The 18,278-nt window shown below is 44.1% G+C and overlaps 1 protein-coding gene across 1 annotated transcript in view; it reads left to right on the top strand.

Annotated features, from left to right (window-relative positions):
* The window catches only part of FAT3 (FAT atypical cadherin 3), a gene marked incomplete at its 3' end in the record, with an annotated part of 623,227 nt that extends 609,631 nt beyond the window's left edge, over window positions 1–13,596 (top strand). Inside the window, exons 24-29 of the mRNA XM_082661246.1 lie at window positions 2,488–2,641; window positions 4,961–5,616; window positions 9,283–9,396; window positions 11,497–11,556; window positions 12,307–12,342; window positions 12,971–13,596. Coding sequence (XP_082517372.1) covers window positions 2,488–2,641; window positions 4,961–5,616; window positions 9,283–9,396; window positions 11,497–11,556; window positions 12,307–12,342; window positions 12,971–13,596 — 1,646 coding nt within the window. The remainder of the gene's footprint in view (window positions 1–2,487; window positions 2,642–4,960; window positions 5,617–9,282; window positions 9,397–11,496; window positions 11,557–12,306; window positions 12,343–12,970) is intronic.
* Between the last annotated feature and the right edge of the window lie 4,682 nt (window positions 13,597–18,278).

Raw genomic sequence — 18,278 nt, 5'->3', positions numbered from 1 at the left:
TTAAAAGGAATTGAATTCATTCTCACAAGTCACTCTCCCTCTAAATGGCATGCCATCCTCACCAAAGACTAGCCAGGTGACAAAAAGAAGCATTTTTCCCAGTTCCAACTGCTTTCAGCAATCCCCACTTCCATTTAGGTGAGCAACTGCCCAAATTGGAAAAAAAATTACCCCAAGTCAGCAGCATAAGTTGAAGCAAGCAGACCCCAGACTATTGGATCCTGGCCATAGACTTCAGGCCGCCCATCTCTGGACACAGTTTGCATCAACAGTGGTCTTTCCTTATATATTAGTTCCCTGGTATTTCATTGGTGTTGCATTCAAGAGTATTATGTCTCTCTCTCAGAGCCTCAACCTCTGGCCCTCTGGGTTCTTAGTGCCAGGAAGGCTGGGGCTACCCAGTTCCTTCCTCTTAGGAGTGTAAAGATTTCTCTCTTGCCTCTTCCACTTGCCTCCTGAAGATGAGTCCTTCTCTCTCCAAACCTATGAACACCCACACACAGTCATAATGTCCTCCTGTATGTGAGAGTTCTCTGGAGTGGCGATTCAATAAAACGTCCGTGAGAGCATGCTGTATTTCAATCTATAGATTATTAGCTATCTTATACCTATAGAGATCAATCTACAATATCCCAGCATCAGTCACTGACCACTTGGGGAGCAGAGGTTAGCCCAAGAGCCCTTCAAATAAGAGTGGGGATGGTTATTTGCAAACCAAAGTAAATAGGATGTGCTTGTTGGATGCTGAGACCCACAAATACTCTTCCTCTACTACCACCCACTCCCCCAAACATTAGAAACCAGCCTTTACCCTCCCTCTGGGCAGATGATAGAGCCATTAATGTGGAAATTAACCAACCTTGAGCAACCCAAGGGTACTGACACAGTATTGTTGACAAGCTCCACTGATGTGCTTAGAGCTTCCTATCAGATTTCGATTTCTAGTTTTCTTCGACCCCACTCTTCAATATGAGCTGATAAGCCAGGATTACCAGAAAAAGGAAATCCTCTCATGTGGAAGAGATGGACTGTATTAAGGTTCTCCAGGGACACAGAAACAATACGATAGATAGACAGATAGATAGATGATTGATGGAAAGGTAGATAGGTACATTATAGATAGGTAGGTAGAGAGAGAGATAGACTGACTGATTGATTGATTGATTGATTTTTAAGAAATTTGTTCACAAGATTGTGGGGCTAGCAAGTCTGAAATTTATAGGGCAGGACAGCAGGCTGGAAATTCATGAAGAGTAGATTTTTCAGTCTTTACTTTGAAATCCTCGTATCTGGAAATTCAGCCAAGATTTCTGTGTTGCAGTCTTGAGGCAGCATTCCTTCTTCTTAAGGCCTTCTTTTGAATGAATAAAATCCACCCACATTATGTAGGGTAATCTGCTTTACTTAAAGTCAACTGATTATAAACGTTAATCACATCCACAAATACCCTCACAGCAACATCTAGACTAGTGTTTGACCAATAACTGGGCACCGTAGCCTAATCAGCTTGATACATAAAATCTACCTTCACAGAGACCAAATCACAGAAACAGAGAAAAGCAACTTGGAAGAAACTATTTATGATAACATAAATGAAAATCTCAATAAAAGTTTCAAAAGATGAGAAACTCTCTCGGAAAGTAAAGCAAAACCCCACAGAAGTGTAACATGAGAGAAAGATAAAATTAAAGGAAGATCCAAATAATCTAAGATCCAAACCATAAAACTTCCATAAAAACAGAATAGAGAAAACAAAGGAAATCATCAATGCAATAAAGAAAGTTTCACAATTTCCAGACTGTGAGAGCCCAGTACTGGTTCAAGTTAAGTGTACATCATTGTGAAAGCTCAGAAAATTGTTGGGGACAGGAGAAGCCCCTCCAAACTGTTAGCGACAAAAGGAAACTAGGTCACACACAAACTTCAGGAACCAAAACAACTTTGGATTTCTCAAAAGTAACATAGAGGGAATTGCTTAGAATTCCATACATAATTATCAAAGAAGTGTAAGGGTGGAGTAAAAACATGTGCAAGGTCTCACAACATTGACTTTTCTTATAAACCCCTTCTCAGGAAGCTACTGTAGAATGAGTTCTAATGAAATGAGTATGGAACCTACGATAAACTCCTTCATGGAGACATCCTACCTTTTACAGTAGCAGCCTGGTGGGGAAAGCATCTTCTGCCCCATCCTGGTTTCTGTTTTTGGGATCTGTTCCCTGGGTGTCGCTTACCATTCTCACTAGCATTCATGTATGTGGTTAATTAGGTGAATTTTTGTGGACTAGCACAAGCTCCAAACCATTACTTGGCATTTTTGTGGCAAGATGGGTTCCAAGTTCAAAATAACCAATTTGCTAATCATCTTGGGAATTTGGGCCCTGCCTAAGATTTGATTCAGAGGAATTAGGCCATGTCTGGCCGAGTCCGTGCACTCTGAGCATTACCAGTGGCATCCATGGCTCATGAGTTCCTCTGTTTCTCCAGGTTATCAGTGTACCTGTCTCTCCCAGTTCACCGGGAGAAACTGTGAATCGGAGATCACAGCCTGCTTCCCAAACCCCTGCCGGAATGGAGGCTCCTGTGACCCCATAGGAAACACTTTCATCTGCAGTTGCAAAGCTGGGCTCACTGGAGTCACGTAAGTGAGATTGTGCAATTAGTCTTTCTCTACGCTGCTTCTTGTTGCTAAGAAAACCAAACAGTAAAAAACTAACTGGGATTGGAACTTCCCTGGTGGCCCAGCGGTTAAGACTCCACGTTCCCAATCCAGGGGGCCCGGGTTCAATCCCTGGTCAGGGAACTAGATCCCGCATGCCACAACTAAAAAAGATCCTGCACGCTGCAACTAAAGACCCCGCACCGGCGATTAAGATCCCACGTGCTGCAACTAAGACCCGGCGCAGCCAAATAAATAAATATTAAAGCAAAAAACAACAACAAAAAAACACCTAACTCGCATAAAATATTCACCACTAATAGGATGGGCAAAGGGTTAATATCTGAATATAAAGCGTGCTTACAAATGACTAAAATGTTATCAGGGATTATCTCTGGGTAGTGGAGTTATGGGTTAATTATATTTTTACTTTATACTTCTCTGTATTTTCAAAAATTTATACAATTACTATGTGTTCTGTAATCAGGAAAACAATCCTTTTAAGGAAAGTCTTCTCTGACCCCTAATATTTCCAGTATAGCTCTGAGGCAGATATACTATCCATTTCCCCAGAACTCATAAACTGGGCTCTACTTTCTAGCATTTTATGATCATTCTGAGAAACTGAAAACTTACGTTTCCTTTGCAAATCTTTTTTCCCCCCAAGGAAGAGGGAAATTAAAGTGTGAGCCGAATGGAAAGGGAATGTTTTAAGTTCTTAGTAAAACAACGCTTTCAACTATCCTTGATGGTTTTAGAAGTATATATATATATATGTATACGTAATCTCAAGCAAAGTGATATTCTAATTACAGATCAGTCTTACGTATTCATTAAAGTAAATCTCCCGAGGACTTTACCAGGAAATACTTAGCTGACTTTGAATTGTTGGATGTAATTTAAAGTAATAAAGCTGCATTTATTTTTAAATACTCTGTGATTCTGACTAATTTCCAGCTGACCTGGCCTCAATCTGTTCAAATTAGGGACATTTGACTACATTTTAAAAGGTGGATTACCAAAAATAGAAGTGATCGGGCCTTTTAAAATGAACATATCAGAATAACTAGGGAAGTAGAGGACAGGGAAGAAGAAAGATCTGTGTTCTTAAATAATGTTAAACTAAGAAAGAGTAAGACTTACATGTTTGCCTTATAATTATACTCAAAACAAGTCACGGATTGCTTTAAAGAGAATAAAATGGATTTATTTTTCGTTAGAATGCTTTAATCATTTTTCCTGATAATCTGCGTTAGCCTTAGCCTTTAACATAAGCATAGAATCCAGAAGATACAATGCTATGTAGCCCTCCACCCACTGCCTACATACGCCCTATTACCCCTGCTTCCCAGAGAGACCAAACATGACTGTATCTATTAGAGAGAAATGTCAGAACCAAAAACTTTCTCCTCCCTGGAAACTCTATTATAGGGTGTCTAGCTTCACAGCTCTTTAAGTGTAGCTCTACAATACCAGAAGCTCTGAGAACTAAAAGGACTGAGGATAAATTCGTGGCGAAGTCAGCCAAACCCATTCTGAGGCTACTTCTAGTCTTTATTTCCCTCATTTATTGTGAATATCCATATGTTTTACTGTAGAAACACTGGCATATTTGATTATGGGCCCTATGTCAGCACCAGTTCCTGGGATGGGGTGGGTATTCTACATAATATGAAAGATATGTACTGTATGTCATTTCTAAAATTGCAAAATTTTACATTCTGAGATGCATCTGGCCCTGAGCATTTTGGAGGCCAGTACGTCTTCAACAGCATCTGTGGTTTCTTTTTCTGCTCCTTCTCTTCTCTCCCATGGCAGCCGTTTCCTTCCTCCGACCCGCTAGGGTCAGAATGTGGGAGAGACTGCATTGGGAGAAATCCTTTAATGCATGATGATCACCGGGGTCTACCGGGGGCGCATAAATGCTCACCCACCTCCCATATACACTGCATCACATCATTTTTGTCTTGCTTCAGGTACCCTTTAGGTACTTTTTCTTTCTTCCTTTTTTTTTTTTTTTTTTTTGCTGTACGCGGCACTGTTGCGGCCTCTGCCGTTGCAAAGCACAGGCTCTGGACGCGCAGGCTCAGCGGCCATGGCTCACGGGCCCAGCCGCTCCGCGGCAAGTGGGAATCTGCCCGGACCGGAGCACGAACCCGTATCCGCTGCATCAGCAGGCGGACTCTCAACCACTGTGCCACCAGGGAAGTCCGCTTTTTCTCCTTTAAAGATGTCGGTTTAACATGGAACGTCCGCAGGTCCTGATGTTTGAGGGGGGCTTTTGTGTGTTCTGTCGCGAAGGTGCGAGGAGGACGTCAACGAGTGCGAGCAGGAGGAGTGTGAGAACGGCGGCGCCTGCGTGAACGTCTTTGGCTCCTTCCTCTGCAACTGCACACCAGGCTACGTGGGGCAGTACTGCGGCCTGCGCCCCGTCGTGGTACCCAACATCCAGGCCGGCCACTCCTACGTGGGGAAGGAGGAGCTTATCGGCATCGCCGTGGTCCTCTGCGTCATCTTCGTCCTCGTCATCCTCTTCATCTTCTTCCGCAAGAAGGTCTTCCGCAAGAACTACTCCCGCAACAACATCACACTCGTGCAGGACCCTGCTACGGCCGCCCTGCTCAACAAGAGCAACGGCATTCCATTCCGGAACCTGCGGGGCGGCGGGGACAGCCGCAACGTCTACCAGGAGGTGGGGCCCCCGCAGGTCCCCGTGCGCCCCATGGCCTACACCCCGTGCTTCCAGAGCGACTCCAGGAGCAACCTGGACAAGATCGTGGATGGGCTGGGCGGCGAGCACCAGGAGATGACTACATTTCACCCCGAGTCACCGCGCATCCTGACGGCCAGGCGGGGTGTGGTCGTGTGCAGTGTGGCCCCCAACCTCCCTGCCGTGTCCCCCTGCCGTTCTGACTGCGATTCCATCCGGAAGAATGGCTGGGATGCCGGAACTGAAAGTGAGTCGGAAGTAGTAATGCATCATTATTTCTTCCGCTCGTGTTTACTGGAAGGAAATTCGGGAAGGGAGAGCGCCCCGGAGGCACAGAGCTCACAGTAGGACATGTTCTGACCCTGAATGTTCACACCAGCCCTGAAATATTGCCCTGGTTCTTATCCCCATTTACAGATGGGGAAAATGAGGCTCAGAGAACATACATAATGTGCACAATATCACACAGCTAGTAAGAGGAAGCTGGTACTCCAATACAGGGCTGCCAGCCTCTAAAACCCATGCTCTTCTTTTTTTTTTTAATTAAAAAAACGTTTTATTTTATATTGGAGTATAGTTGATTAACGATGTTGTGATACTTTCAGGTGTACAGCAAAGTGATTCAGTTATACATATACATGTATCTATTTTTTTCAAATTCTTTTCCCATTTAGGTAGAACCCATGCTCTTCTCACAATAGCACACCATTGGCAATAAAACAAGCAGCGTAGCCACTTATGTGATGTACAGGAAGTGTGCTATGGAAGGTCAGAAGAGAGTATTTCTAGTCTTAGGGTGAAGACTTGAGGGGAGCAGAGGGACATTTGAGTTGGACCATGGTGGATCAAAGGTCCAGGAAAAGGAGGGTGTTCCACCACATAGAGGCACCCACATGATCAGAAGAAAAGCAAGTCCATCTGTTTGGCTGGAATGCAGGCCAAACAGGCCAAACAGCAGGTTCAGGAAACAAGAAGGTGAACCACAAGCAGGAAAAGTGGTCCAGGCCAGATGCTAGTGTTTCCCTCTCCTTTTGGCCTCATACAGCAGAATTCTAGGCAAAGAGAAGAGCCACAAGTGCAAAGGCCCTGGGGTGGGAAAGACTTTAGTATATTGAAGAACATAGACAAGGTCAACGTAATTGGAGCTTGGTGAGCGGTGGGGAGAGTGGGTACATTTTAACAGCAACCCTAATGCAGTTTTTAATCAGGTAAGTAGCTTGATCTAATTTACATTTTTTAAAGATGGCTCTGACTGATCCATGGAGAAGAGACTAAATAGAACCAAAGAGGGAAGGGAGCAGAGACCAGTTTGTTGTCCTATATGAACACCTGGGGAGAGGTGGTGATTGTTTTCTCTGTCCTAACATCAGTCAGAATGAGAAACTAAGGCAAGCTCCGTTGTATCCTACGACTTTTCATCAGGCCTAATGGCTTTATATTCGAGTAGCAGTGACACCCTGGGTAGCAGGAGTTTCCAAAGGCTAGGATTACAGTACTATGAGGTATGTCGGGGTAAAGGGGGGAGGGGGGAGGCTGGTTTCAAATGGAGATAGAAAGCACATGGACCCAAGGAGATACAGGGCATCTCCATGAAGGAAGGGGGCATTCCTACTGGTGTCTTTAAGCATGAGTAAGATTTGAGTAGGAAACTATTGGAGAGGGCCTAATGGGAAGAGGAAGCAGCTCAGTCAGTGCAGGGGACACGTGAGGGGTTACCTGAGGGTGTCTGGCTCTGTTGTTTAGGAGGAAGGCAGCCAGAGGTGAAAGTTTGGACACCAGCTACATGAAAAATGATTGAATCTCTGAGAGTGTGAGCTCACCGAGGGAGCAGGAACAGAGAGAGGATGGTCCATCTGGGCCTCAGAAAGGATCTTGGAGATGCCTACATGTGGGAGGTGGGCAGGGAGTTGGGGCCTGGAAGGGAAACAAACACATGTCAACAGAAAGAGGGCAAGGAAAGCAGAAAGGGCAGCCAAGCAGAAGCCAATAAGGTCAGCAATAAGGTCAGCAGGGTTGAGCACCGTAAAACCATCCAGGAAGACACAGTCTTAACAAAATACTGCACTTGACACCTAGAAGTTTCTTAGTGATCTCAAGAGTGTCCCAATGAGTCCTCAAGACAGAGTTCAGCATGCAAGGGTTAAGGACGAAGAGATTTGGTGAGAAAACAGAGGCAGCAGATGAACATGAAAAACCACCACTGCCGTGTGCTGGATCGTCTCCTTAAATCCCCACAGGTGCCCCACATGGGACCAATTGGAGGAGTGGATAAGTGAAATGACTTACTTTAGAGCAGTAACTAGGAAAGGGAGGGGTGAGGATTGGCATCTGGTGCATCAGGGTCCAAAGCCTGTGCTTTCACCCAGACCGCTCTTGGGAGCTTTACCAGGGAAGTGGGAGAGGGACAGGAGAGGGAGAGAGTCTCCTGATGATGGAGGACAGCCTCTATTCTAGTACCACTCCAACTATGCTCTCTGCTGACTCCACCTTTGAGTAGACACACTTACACTTCAAGTCCTTCCCCTTGGATTTTAACCATAAATATATTCCCTCTCGAATTAGTGGTAGAGTTAGACTTTACTGCAGCCTTGCCAATCCCCTGGTTAGTGGAAAGCCTCCTTTCTTTTAGCAGTGAAGATTTTGAATAAATGGAAGAGTGGAGAAAGGAGTTTTGTGCACAGCACTATACTCACCAGGGTGGATCATTTGGCATTTCCTTCCTTGTGTTCAGGGCTAAGCCTGGTGCCCACCTTGTGCTCTTCCAAGGCACATGTTTTCTGCCACATGGCTGTTGGGAGGTGAATATCTCCCTGGCATCTCTGTCCACTTGTATCGGTTGCTCATCCAACTCATCGTTTTGCTGCGGCTTCAGCATCTGATGGCAGATGCAGAGCTGCAGTGCCTGCACGTTTTGTGGAAGAAACAGCGATTTCTCTAGTCATGAAGAACAACTGTTCCCTTAATCACGAGTCCCCGTCTCTTCATACCGTCACATTCCGTGATGATTTTCCTGGTGATCAGTTCCCTCCACCCACTTCGGAATGTGACAGCTTTATTTCCAGAATCCACCTCAGGCCAAAACTCACATGTCCCCCCAAAGTATTGTTGAGCTTTTATCGACTACATTTCCCCCTTTGTTAAGCAAGGCAGAGCTAGCTGGCGAGACAGTCTCTGGGTGACTAATTCATTTTTCACTTGACAACTTCAAGATATGGGTTTTTATTGCTTCTTTTAGTCCATCAAATAAGTAGCCCTGTAGAGTGTGTGTGTGTGTGTGTGTGTGTGTGTGTGTGTGTGTGTGCAGGCTCCCTTTGTATGGCAAAGAAGGAGAAGTGTGTGGCTAAGAGCACATCCACACCGCTGACTGCTGTCCTCCGGAGTGCCGAATGCTGTCATTCCCAAAAATGATGTGGCGCTGCCCTCTAGAAGGCAAAGCTGAGAACTCCACTCGCTCCCCAGAGAGGGAAGTTCGGATTAGTGTAATGGCATTCTTGCCTATAAAATATTTATACTCCTATTTTAAAAGTAATCTCATTTAACCTGGTGTTGACACCACATCAGTTCATGTAAATGATCTAAATTAACTCTGAATGGCAAAGAGCAGCCCAGCCACTTCATCCTAGCTTTCCTCTTCACTTAGTCGCTTCCCTTTGAGGATGGAACAGCGACTTTCGGCTGTCAGCTATTTGGAAGCTCATTTACCACAGGTTAAGGGTTTCGAATCCATAATGTAAATTTCTTGATTGACAGATCTTTGCCCCTGATGGTACAGTCAGTTTTCTATTGTGCACTAAATTATTTTCTCTAAGCAAATGAAAGTGCCCCAAGAAGTGAACTCTGGCAGGGGGCGGGGCTGGAAACATGCACAAGGTAACCAGTGTCATTTCTGCTTTCTCTCTGGCTGTCCACGAAGACAAAGGGGTTGATGACCCAGGAGAAGTGACCTGCTTTGCAGGCAGTAATAAAGGCAGCAACTCAGAAGTTCAGTCCCTGAGCTCCTTCCAGTCAGATTCTGGTGACGACAATGGTAAGAAGTCATGGAATTTGTCCCTCCCGGTGGGCTCTGTTTCCTGTGCTGGCAATCACTGGTTGAGAGGAAGGTGTTGGGACCCATCCTGTTTCCTGGCCCAAGCGTGGGCTTTTGCTTATGCTCACAGCTCTCGCTGGGCTCCACTGTTGCGTGTCCGCTGAAAAAGCAAGCACTCATTGAGCCGCAGCTGGGAGCAGGCACAGAAGTAGAGGAGGTTCCCGCAGACCTCCAGTAATGCGTCCTCTTTGACTTAGTACATGATGGAACTACCCCATCCCAAAGGATACTCTCTAGCAAAGTGTGATTTGTTTCCTTTTTTATTCTAGCTCATGATGATCTCTTCACACTTCACTATCCACCCAACCTCCCCATCATTAGAAATTAGTTCAGAGGCAAGACCTCCTTCTCGTAGAACCTCCTTCCCAGAGAGGTAGTATCTTCATTCTTCTTCAATCATTTGAGGTCATGGGCCTTTGGAGAATCTTATCTTAGATACGATGGATCAGCTCCTTAGAAAAATGCACATACCCCCAAAATGTTGCATACGATTCCATGTGGTACATGAACCTCACTGACACCCCAAAGCTGCAGCCTCTACCTCCTGTGAACCCATGTTTATGGAGAGGGCGTTAATGAAGGACTGGGTTTTCTGAGCTTGAGGAACCAGCTTTGGAGGATGGGTTGGTCTCCCCAGGGCAGGGAAAGGGTGCAGAAATAGTCATAAAACAGTGAGAATTTACCACATGGTGGTGAACAAAGAATAATTTCAAGTAGTCATTGACAGTGACAGGCAGGTTTACCTTAGTCTATACCTTATGCTACTTTCCCATTTATCAACAGTTGGCAAAATTGGATATTTATAATTTATGTAATCATTCACCCCATAAACCCTTGCTGAGTTTCTCCTGAATATTGAATCCTGTGCTGGGCATTTTGTAGCCCGAAGAACAAAATGAAAATGACATAGTCTTTGCCAACCACCACCCGCCCCCGGCCCGCCCCAGGTAAAGACAGGAACAAAGGAGCCCCGAGGCCATAGAAGCAGTCATGGAAGTCAAATAGTCTACTAGCCCCATCACCAGCCCCAAATCTCTTCCACCTCCATCCCAAATCCCTGGCACTCCTGAGAGGTGCGGAAACCTCAGTGTATCTGACCATTGGGGTAACAAACCATGTAACAGTGGATTTCTTCTGAGCAAACTCAGAAGGTCAGAGGCAGGCCTCCAGATTTCTTTACCTTGGTGTTTACTCCCTTCTTCATCCCCAGCCAGAAGAAAAGTTGTCGCTGGTTTGCATTTTATGTAGAAGCAGCTAAGAACGTAGTGTTTCCAAACTCCAGGCAGCAGCTCCAGCGATGATGCCTGGTTGACTATTCTCACAGGCTCTTCTTCATCACACACTTGGGCTTTCAGGCTTAGCATTCTAGGTTGGTCCTGACTAAAGCAGGCTTCCTAAAGTCCCTGATCACCTCTCCAGAAGCTACTGGTATCAGGTGCTCAGGCAACCCATATGAGCACAGAAATCTCCTTCCCAGTTTCTGACTATTTCAGAGGCCAAATGCTGACTCTCATCTACACTTTACGGGTGGGATCTGGGCCTCGGGTCGTTCTAGGCTATCAGTGACGTCATGTGAGTGTGAAACCATCAGTGCTGCAAAGGTTATCCTTCATCACTGGCATTTGGCTCAGAGCAGCATGGCTGACCAGCAAGTAATTATCCCTGGGAATAGTGAGGTCTTCCTTGGAGCCTTTGGGAGTCACTAATGAGAAATTAGCATAAGCTTATGGCCTTTGCCTTCCTAGATTGATTTCACTGGGCCACGAGGTGTGAATTTATGACCCAGCAATTCCTGCCGATCGTGCCTTTCAGGAGGACTGGCCCCGGATTTGTTGCTGTTTCCCTTCCTCCGAGAAGCCAGGGGGATGAAAGTGCCCGCTGGAGTCCAATGGATGGGCTATGGGAAGCTTTGGGTGTTTGCATGCCGTGCCTTTGTTGTTACCATTGTTGTTGTTAAGACAAGTGAATGTATGTTTAAAATACATAACTAACCTGAAGCTGTCCTTCTCCTCCCTCCTGTCTTCTTTTCCTGGCCACAAGCATCCATAGTGACTGTCATTCAGCTTGTCAACAATGTAGTTGACACTATAGAGAATGAAGGTATTTACTGTTTTCTTCCATAGCATTTCTTTGTGCAGAGTTAACCTTTTGGATATATCACTTCCTTGTTACTTTGAACTAGGGGTGACTTTTTTTTTATTGAAGTATAGTATAGTACAATGTTATATAAGTTTCACGTGTACAATGTAGCGATTCACAATATTTGAAGGTTATACTCCATTTATAGTTATTGTAAAATATTGTCTATATTTCCTGTGCTGTACAATATAGCTTTGTAGCTTATTTATTTTATGAACTAGAGGTGATTTTAATCAGTTGGCAGCAGAGGGGGCGGTACAGGTAGTTTCAATGAGACGCTGAACGTCTCTCTCTGGATTGGAGTGAATTTTACAATTTCGAAAAAAAATCCAGGTCATAGTTCTTTTCATATGTGAGGTACCCTTTTTATAAAATCCCTTCCGAGAGAAGAGTACCCACTTAATCGAAATCCAGATTAATACTAAATTCATTCTTACATTCAACATGTATTGATTGAGCACCTACTGTGAGCTGGGGATATTTAAGAAATCATTCAAAACTACAATATTATGGGAACTGATTTCAATCGGGTAACTTTTATTAGTGATTTAATACTATTAGGGCCTGGTACAGATGCGACTTATCTTTTCGTTTCGCAAATAACAACAAGGAAAAATAGGAACATTTTTTTACATCCTCTAAAATGTTCTATTGTACCTTCTTCACATGACTTGGACTGTCAGTTTTACTTCTCACTTTGTATTTAAACAGTGTCTGTCACGGATCAAGGACAGAACTACAACCGAGGTGATTCTGCCATGCCCCCAGCATAATATGTTACTTACGCGTTTGGAATTGCTGAGTTTGTTCTTACCCTGTCACTCTCCTTCCATCTTTTCTGAGTTTCTTTGATCTGAATTTTGCATGTTCCAGGTGTCTTGTGTGCTTGGTACTGGAGGTGAAAGTCCCAGCCCAGCATCCTCCCTCCCCCAGCCTCTCCCCTGCTCCAGCAACTCACTTGTTTGCACGCACATCTCCCTCCCTCCTGTGGTCCACAGGACGGCTGATGCATCTACCTCTTCGAGCATGTTGCCAGCCTGGATGTGCACTTAGCCTATGGCTAGGAAGAGGAGAGGGGGTTCTAGAACTGTTGTTTGCTCGGCACGCCCTCGCTGGCCATCGCTTCCGGCATGGCTGAGTGGGAGATGCTGCAGCAACCAGGTGTCATCCTCAGAGTTGCCATTGCCTTGTACTTCCCGGGCCAGAGCATGGCTGGTCCTGAGAGACCCTTGTAAAAAGCATGCGGGTGACCCTGGCTTCTTAGGGTCTCCTGGATGTTAAGAATTGCATGTCAGGTTCCTTGCCTGCTCCTTTCTGAGCCCTGACTCCAGCTCCATTCTGGAGGAAACTAACTGACACGGCTTCTCTCTCACAGCCTATCACTGGGACACCTCTGACTGGATGCCGGGGGCCCGCCTGTCGGACATAGAAGAGGTACCCAACTACGAGAACCAGGAGGGAGGCTCGGCGCACCAGGGCAGCACGCGGGAGTTGGAGAGCGATTACTACCTGGGCGGCTACGACATCGACAGCGAGTACCCACCCCCCCACGAAGAGGAGTTTTTGAGTCAGGACCAGCTGCCCCCACCCCTGCCAGAGGACTTCCCGGACCAGTATGAGGCCCTGCCGCCCTCCCAGCCAGTCTCACTGGCCAGCACGCTGAGCCCAGACTGCAGGAGAAGGCCCCAGTTCCATCCCAGCCAGTACCTCCCTCCCCACCCCTTCCCCAACGAAACGGATTTGGTGGGCCCTCCCGCCACCTGTGAATTCAGTACTTTTGCCGTGAGCATGAACCAGGGCACAGAGACAGCAGCGGGCCCAGCAGACAGTGTGTCTCTCTCCTTGCACAATTCCAGAGGCACCTCGTCCTCGGATGTGTCAGCCAGCTGCGGCTTCGAAGACTCTGAAGTAGCCATGAGTGACTATGAGAGCGTCGGGGAGCTCAGCCTCGCCAGCCTTCACATTCCCTTTATGGAGGCCCAGCACCAGACCCAAGTGTAGAGGATGCGCTCGGGTGACGCGCGCGGTTTGTTACAGAAACGCGGAGGGAGACTGGCTGGGCTCGCATCTCCACGAAGGGTCCTGTGTTGAGCGAGCGGGAAATGCGGTATTTTCTTCTGGGAACTTCTTCCCGAGCCATACTGTCACAAGCAAGCTCAACTCTAGCTGGCTGAAAAGGAAAGGTTCAGAAATTGTTTCTGAGAGGTGACCCATCACCCTGGCAGTGCGTCCCTGCGCTCGTGACCGACAAGACGCACCTAGTTTTTAAAGGGGGAAACAATTTCACCCATTGTTATACAGTCCATCTGTATGGCTTTGTGCAGTACTGTGCCCTGGAAAAGTGTTACAGCATCGGTCCTTGCAGTATTAATAACTGGCAACAAGCCAAGAGGCATTGTTGCATGTAATTTTGAGCCAATGGGGAGGGGGGAATGAAAATAGTAGTTATGATTGTTGGAAAAGTTAGTCTCTTAGGCAAAAGAAAAGAGGAATAAATATTATTAAATAAATAAGAAAATGGGATGAAGGCTTTCAAATCAACTCTCTTTTTTTTTTTTTTTAATAAGCTGCCCAATTTTCAGCTATAAAATTAGGTTTGGGTAACATGTTTAGTATGCTCAGTTATTTTTGTTTGTTTGTGTTAAGCATCCAATATAATATAGTTGGATTTTATGATCTTTGAGAAAGATATCAATGAAGAGGAATACGTGAGGGTATTTGGGTACCATTTTGTAGGTTGTGCAAACATTAGAAAGAATGTGATTATCTGTCTTTGTGTTTTCCAGTAAATATTCTTGGCTGTAACTTTAATTTTAACATTGCTGCAGAAATTGGGCTTTGTTCTGAGAATCAGGAAATAAAAAGACAAATAAAGGAATATTTTGGTACATTGTTCTCTAGAATGAGAGATATTGAGAGGTTTAAGCAGAATTCACAAATTCAGGGAAAAAAAAGAAAATATAATACTTTCAAAGTTTTCAGCTAGATAATCACAATTCTTGATAATGCAGACAAAAGGTACGTGTTGTTTTAAACTGTTAGCATCATCACTATAAATGCAATTATGTTTTTTAAAAAGGAGAAGAAAGTAGATAGTTCATGTGTGTAAATTATAATAGTGTGTGTTTCTGGTCCTATGTACAAATATGTGCTTGCACTCAATAAGGCTGCTCTTGAGGAAAGCTGACGGGAAGGTTTTAGGATATAGACTATGTTAAAAATCCTGCCAATGAGGCCAACCTTCCAATTTCTCTGATCTTGATGATATTAGAGAAACACCAAATGCCGTATTTTATTCTGGTTCAGTTAACTTTATTTTGGTACTGCCATTTATATGAACTTGAAGCAAAACTGTGCTTTCTTAGGGAAAAAAAAAACTGTATTTTGTTATAATTTTCCAGAACTAAACTCTCATTTGAAAAATGTGTAAAGTTTCATTACACCTGGGGTTCTCCTCTCATCTGACCTGTGGGCTTCAGCCTTGAGTTTCCAAATTTGACAGGAGAATCAGCCCACTGGAAATACAAAAACCCGGTAGTCGAAGCTTAAAGTTGACGAGTTGAGTGACTTTCCTCTTTTGCTTCAATCAGATCGTGGCCACGGGCGCAGCGGCCATGGTTAAATAAATGCATATTTGCACTGTCTGCATATGAGCAAATCTCTGTGTCCACAGTTTCTGATGACATATGGCATTGGTGTGTCCACCGTACTGTCCTGCTCTGTGTGTCATCCACTCAGACATATTTTTAATTGCTTCAGTTGTGTTCAATCCACTTCTTTGCAGGAGTCAGTGTTTCTGAAAGATCATGGTTAAGAAAAAAAAAAAAAAACTCCTTTTCATTCCCAAGCTTCCTGAGTATATGCATAAACTTCACAGGTTTCTCAGCTTTTCTCCTCTTCCTATCTCCTAGTCAGACCTACTCATGGAAGCATTATCTGCACTGTGGTCTTGAAATAAATGAATTTCACTAAGGCTGCTTGGGAGAATAAAGTCTTTGATATTTCTCTTATGTAAGAAACCATTTGCAAGAATCATGGAGAAAATGACGAACTAATGGTCTAGAATAGAACTGCTGCTACACTTTCGATAATGCAATGACATAAAAAACAATCAAAGTAAAACCAACAATTCATTTCTTGCCCCCAGGAAATATTAGAAGGAGATTAATGCCCATGAGTCAGTCCTGCTTACACAGCATCCCCTCCAGGCAGAGTGCCTAACCAACACAGTAATGAAGGAATAAATAGACCCTAATGCGGTTGTGAAATCACCCATGAAAATTGTGCCCACTCTTGGCTCTGACCTGTATAAAATACCTCTTTCTTCAGGATATCTTCCCCGATTTTCTGCAGAGTAGCTCCGTAGCTAAATGTATCCCAGATAACCTTGTGTCATACTTCGATTCATTATCTTTAAACTCGTGATATCTTTTCACTTTTTGGATAGCTTTCCCAGTAGATTCTGAAATGGTTTGCAGTCAGGCCAAGATGGAACTAGGTGGGGTGACCACTGATTCAAGTGCTGGAAGGGTCCTTAAGGTCTGCTTGTCCAATCCCCTTATTTTATAAAAAAATAAACATACCCAGAGAGGGGAAGGGACTTCCCCAAGCTCACACAGGAAGGTAAGTAGCTGAACAAGAACTAGAACCCATCCATTTGGCCTGCTTCTGCTAGACCTTCTGATTTCTCACCATTCCTGCTTTGGAATATACTAGAAGAGAGAACTCATGGAGAGTATTTTTCTGGAAGCCTCATGATCCTAGGTTTCCTTGCAGCCCCCATAGGAAAGGTGCAGTTACAGAATTCACACATTTCTTTGGACATCTATCAAAACTGCTTTCACCAAATGAATGTTTACTAAAATGAGGATGGAATGATAATTACAGAATGGAACTAAGACCAGTCAGCAAATTCAGTAAAACTTTGATTATATTACCTACTAGGTGCATTTATTTTTCTTCCTTTTCCCCCATCCCCACCCTGGTGTTTATTCCTAACCCATTCACCGTGCTGAACCACGGGGGAAAGATTTAAGCCAATTTGTATCTTTCCCATACATATTTTTCTAACATGTATGTGCTACCTCTGGAAGCCATTTTCCATAGCCTATTGTAGGCATTTTACTTGCATTGCACACATTCTGATTAGGTTGAGGATAGCTGGACTAGTGATGTTTGTCATATAGTAAGCAGAAGCTATAGGGCTGTAAAAGATAAATAAAATAGGTGTTGAATTTATTTGCTCTCTTCTATGAGTATTTTTCTGCTGAGTTTCGTTCCACGCCAGCTTTCCATGTACTCATATCCTGCCAGTTCATGAAATGCCATTGAGGTAGACTTAGTGATATGAATAGGTCAGGTCTATGCATCTGAGGTTTACCCTATCAGACAATCAGGGTGAAGACCTAGAAAGGGAATTGATGATGCATTCCTGGAACTTACCTGGAACCACCCTAGGGAATCACTAGCAGAGCCTGGAAAAAAAGCAAGGAAAACACTATTGGCCAACTCCTGTTTACTTCCCGCCCTCACCCCGCCCACTGCCCCCACTAATGCTGAGTCTACATAATCAACGTCGGGGAATAGACATTAGCAAAATAAATCACTTAGGACCCAGAAAGCACTTTCATGGGAAATAATTCAGGAAGATCTGGTGTTCATTTTGCATGGGTTGCCCAGATAATTGTCTGGGCTGTCCACTCGGCTGCCTTCCCAGTGCACAGATATTGCTAAAGTGGTTAGGCTTTTATGTTTTATGTTTTTAGCTTCAAACCATGAGAAATGGAGATTTGAAGAGGCATTTCTTTAGCGTCATCATTTTGTGTGGTCTGTGAGAAGGCGGGTTCTGTGTTTGTGTTGGGTTTTGTCCTGCAATGTTCAACTGCACAGTATTCTGGTGGAAATCCACAATGTCTTTAAGCTTCTGGTTGTATAGTTCTGGGGTTTAAAGTCTCCATGTGTGGATTTGGCATCAGTTAACATTTAGCCAGCTAGCTAAGAGACAGGAAAAGAATAAGATTTTCTTTCCTTATGTAATAATGAAAAAGCAATAATTACAAGTATGTAATATTACACAAAGGCCATAATTAGTCTCTTCCAGTGTTTAGAATGCACTCGAGAATCATAGAGTCATTTGGAGCGTGTTTGGACCCATTAGTATGTACTGTAGTACCCTTCTGGCAAGCAAATACCTGAATTGCTACTATTTAACAATTTTATGAGCCCATAATACTGCATTTTGGGAAGTGACAAATGTGTTCAAATGTGTTTGGAAGTGGAAGCAGTTCTTTTTAAGCACTGTATCAGAGAGATTGTCTTGTAAATTTACCTGTTACAAACAGGCTGGTTTGTAAAAGATGTATGTTTTGGTGTTTAAAATGTTTATAAAATTGTATATAATGGTTTCAATTTTCCAGGCTTTTGTAGATATACTGTATTTGATGCCTATCAGGATGCTTTAATTTGGGGGGTCGAATATAATTCTAAGTCATCCATGCTGTTGTTCTGCAAGCTTCTGAGGTAACTACACACACACACAAAGCATTTTACATTTGAAAATGATGTTTTGAAAACATTTCAAAAAGTACTGTAACCTTTCTTTGGTTCTACTATTTTCATTTAACTCTCTCTGTTTCCAAGAAAATGCTTTTATTGATATTTTAGAAAACAAGTGTGTTTTGCTC

Source organism: Grampus griseus, assembly GCF_964374135.1.
Source record: "Grampus griseus genome assembly, chromosome: 8".
NCBI lineage: Eukaryota > Metazoa > Chordata > Mammalia > Artiodactyla > Delphinidae > Grampus > Grampus griseus.
This window is presented reverse-complemented; position numbering and strand designations above follow the sequence as displayed.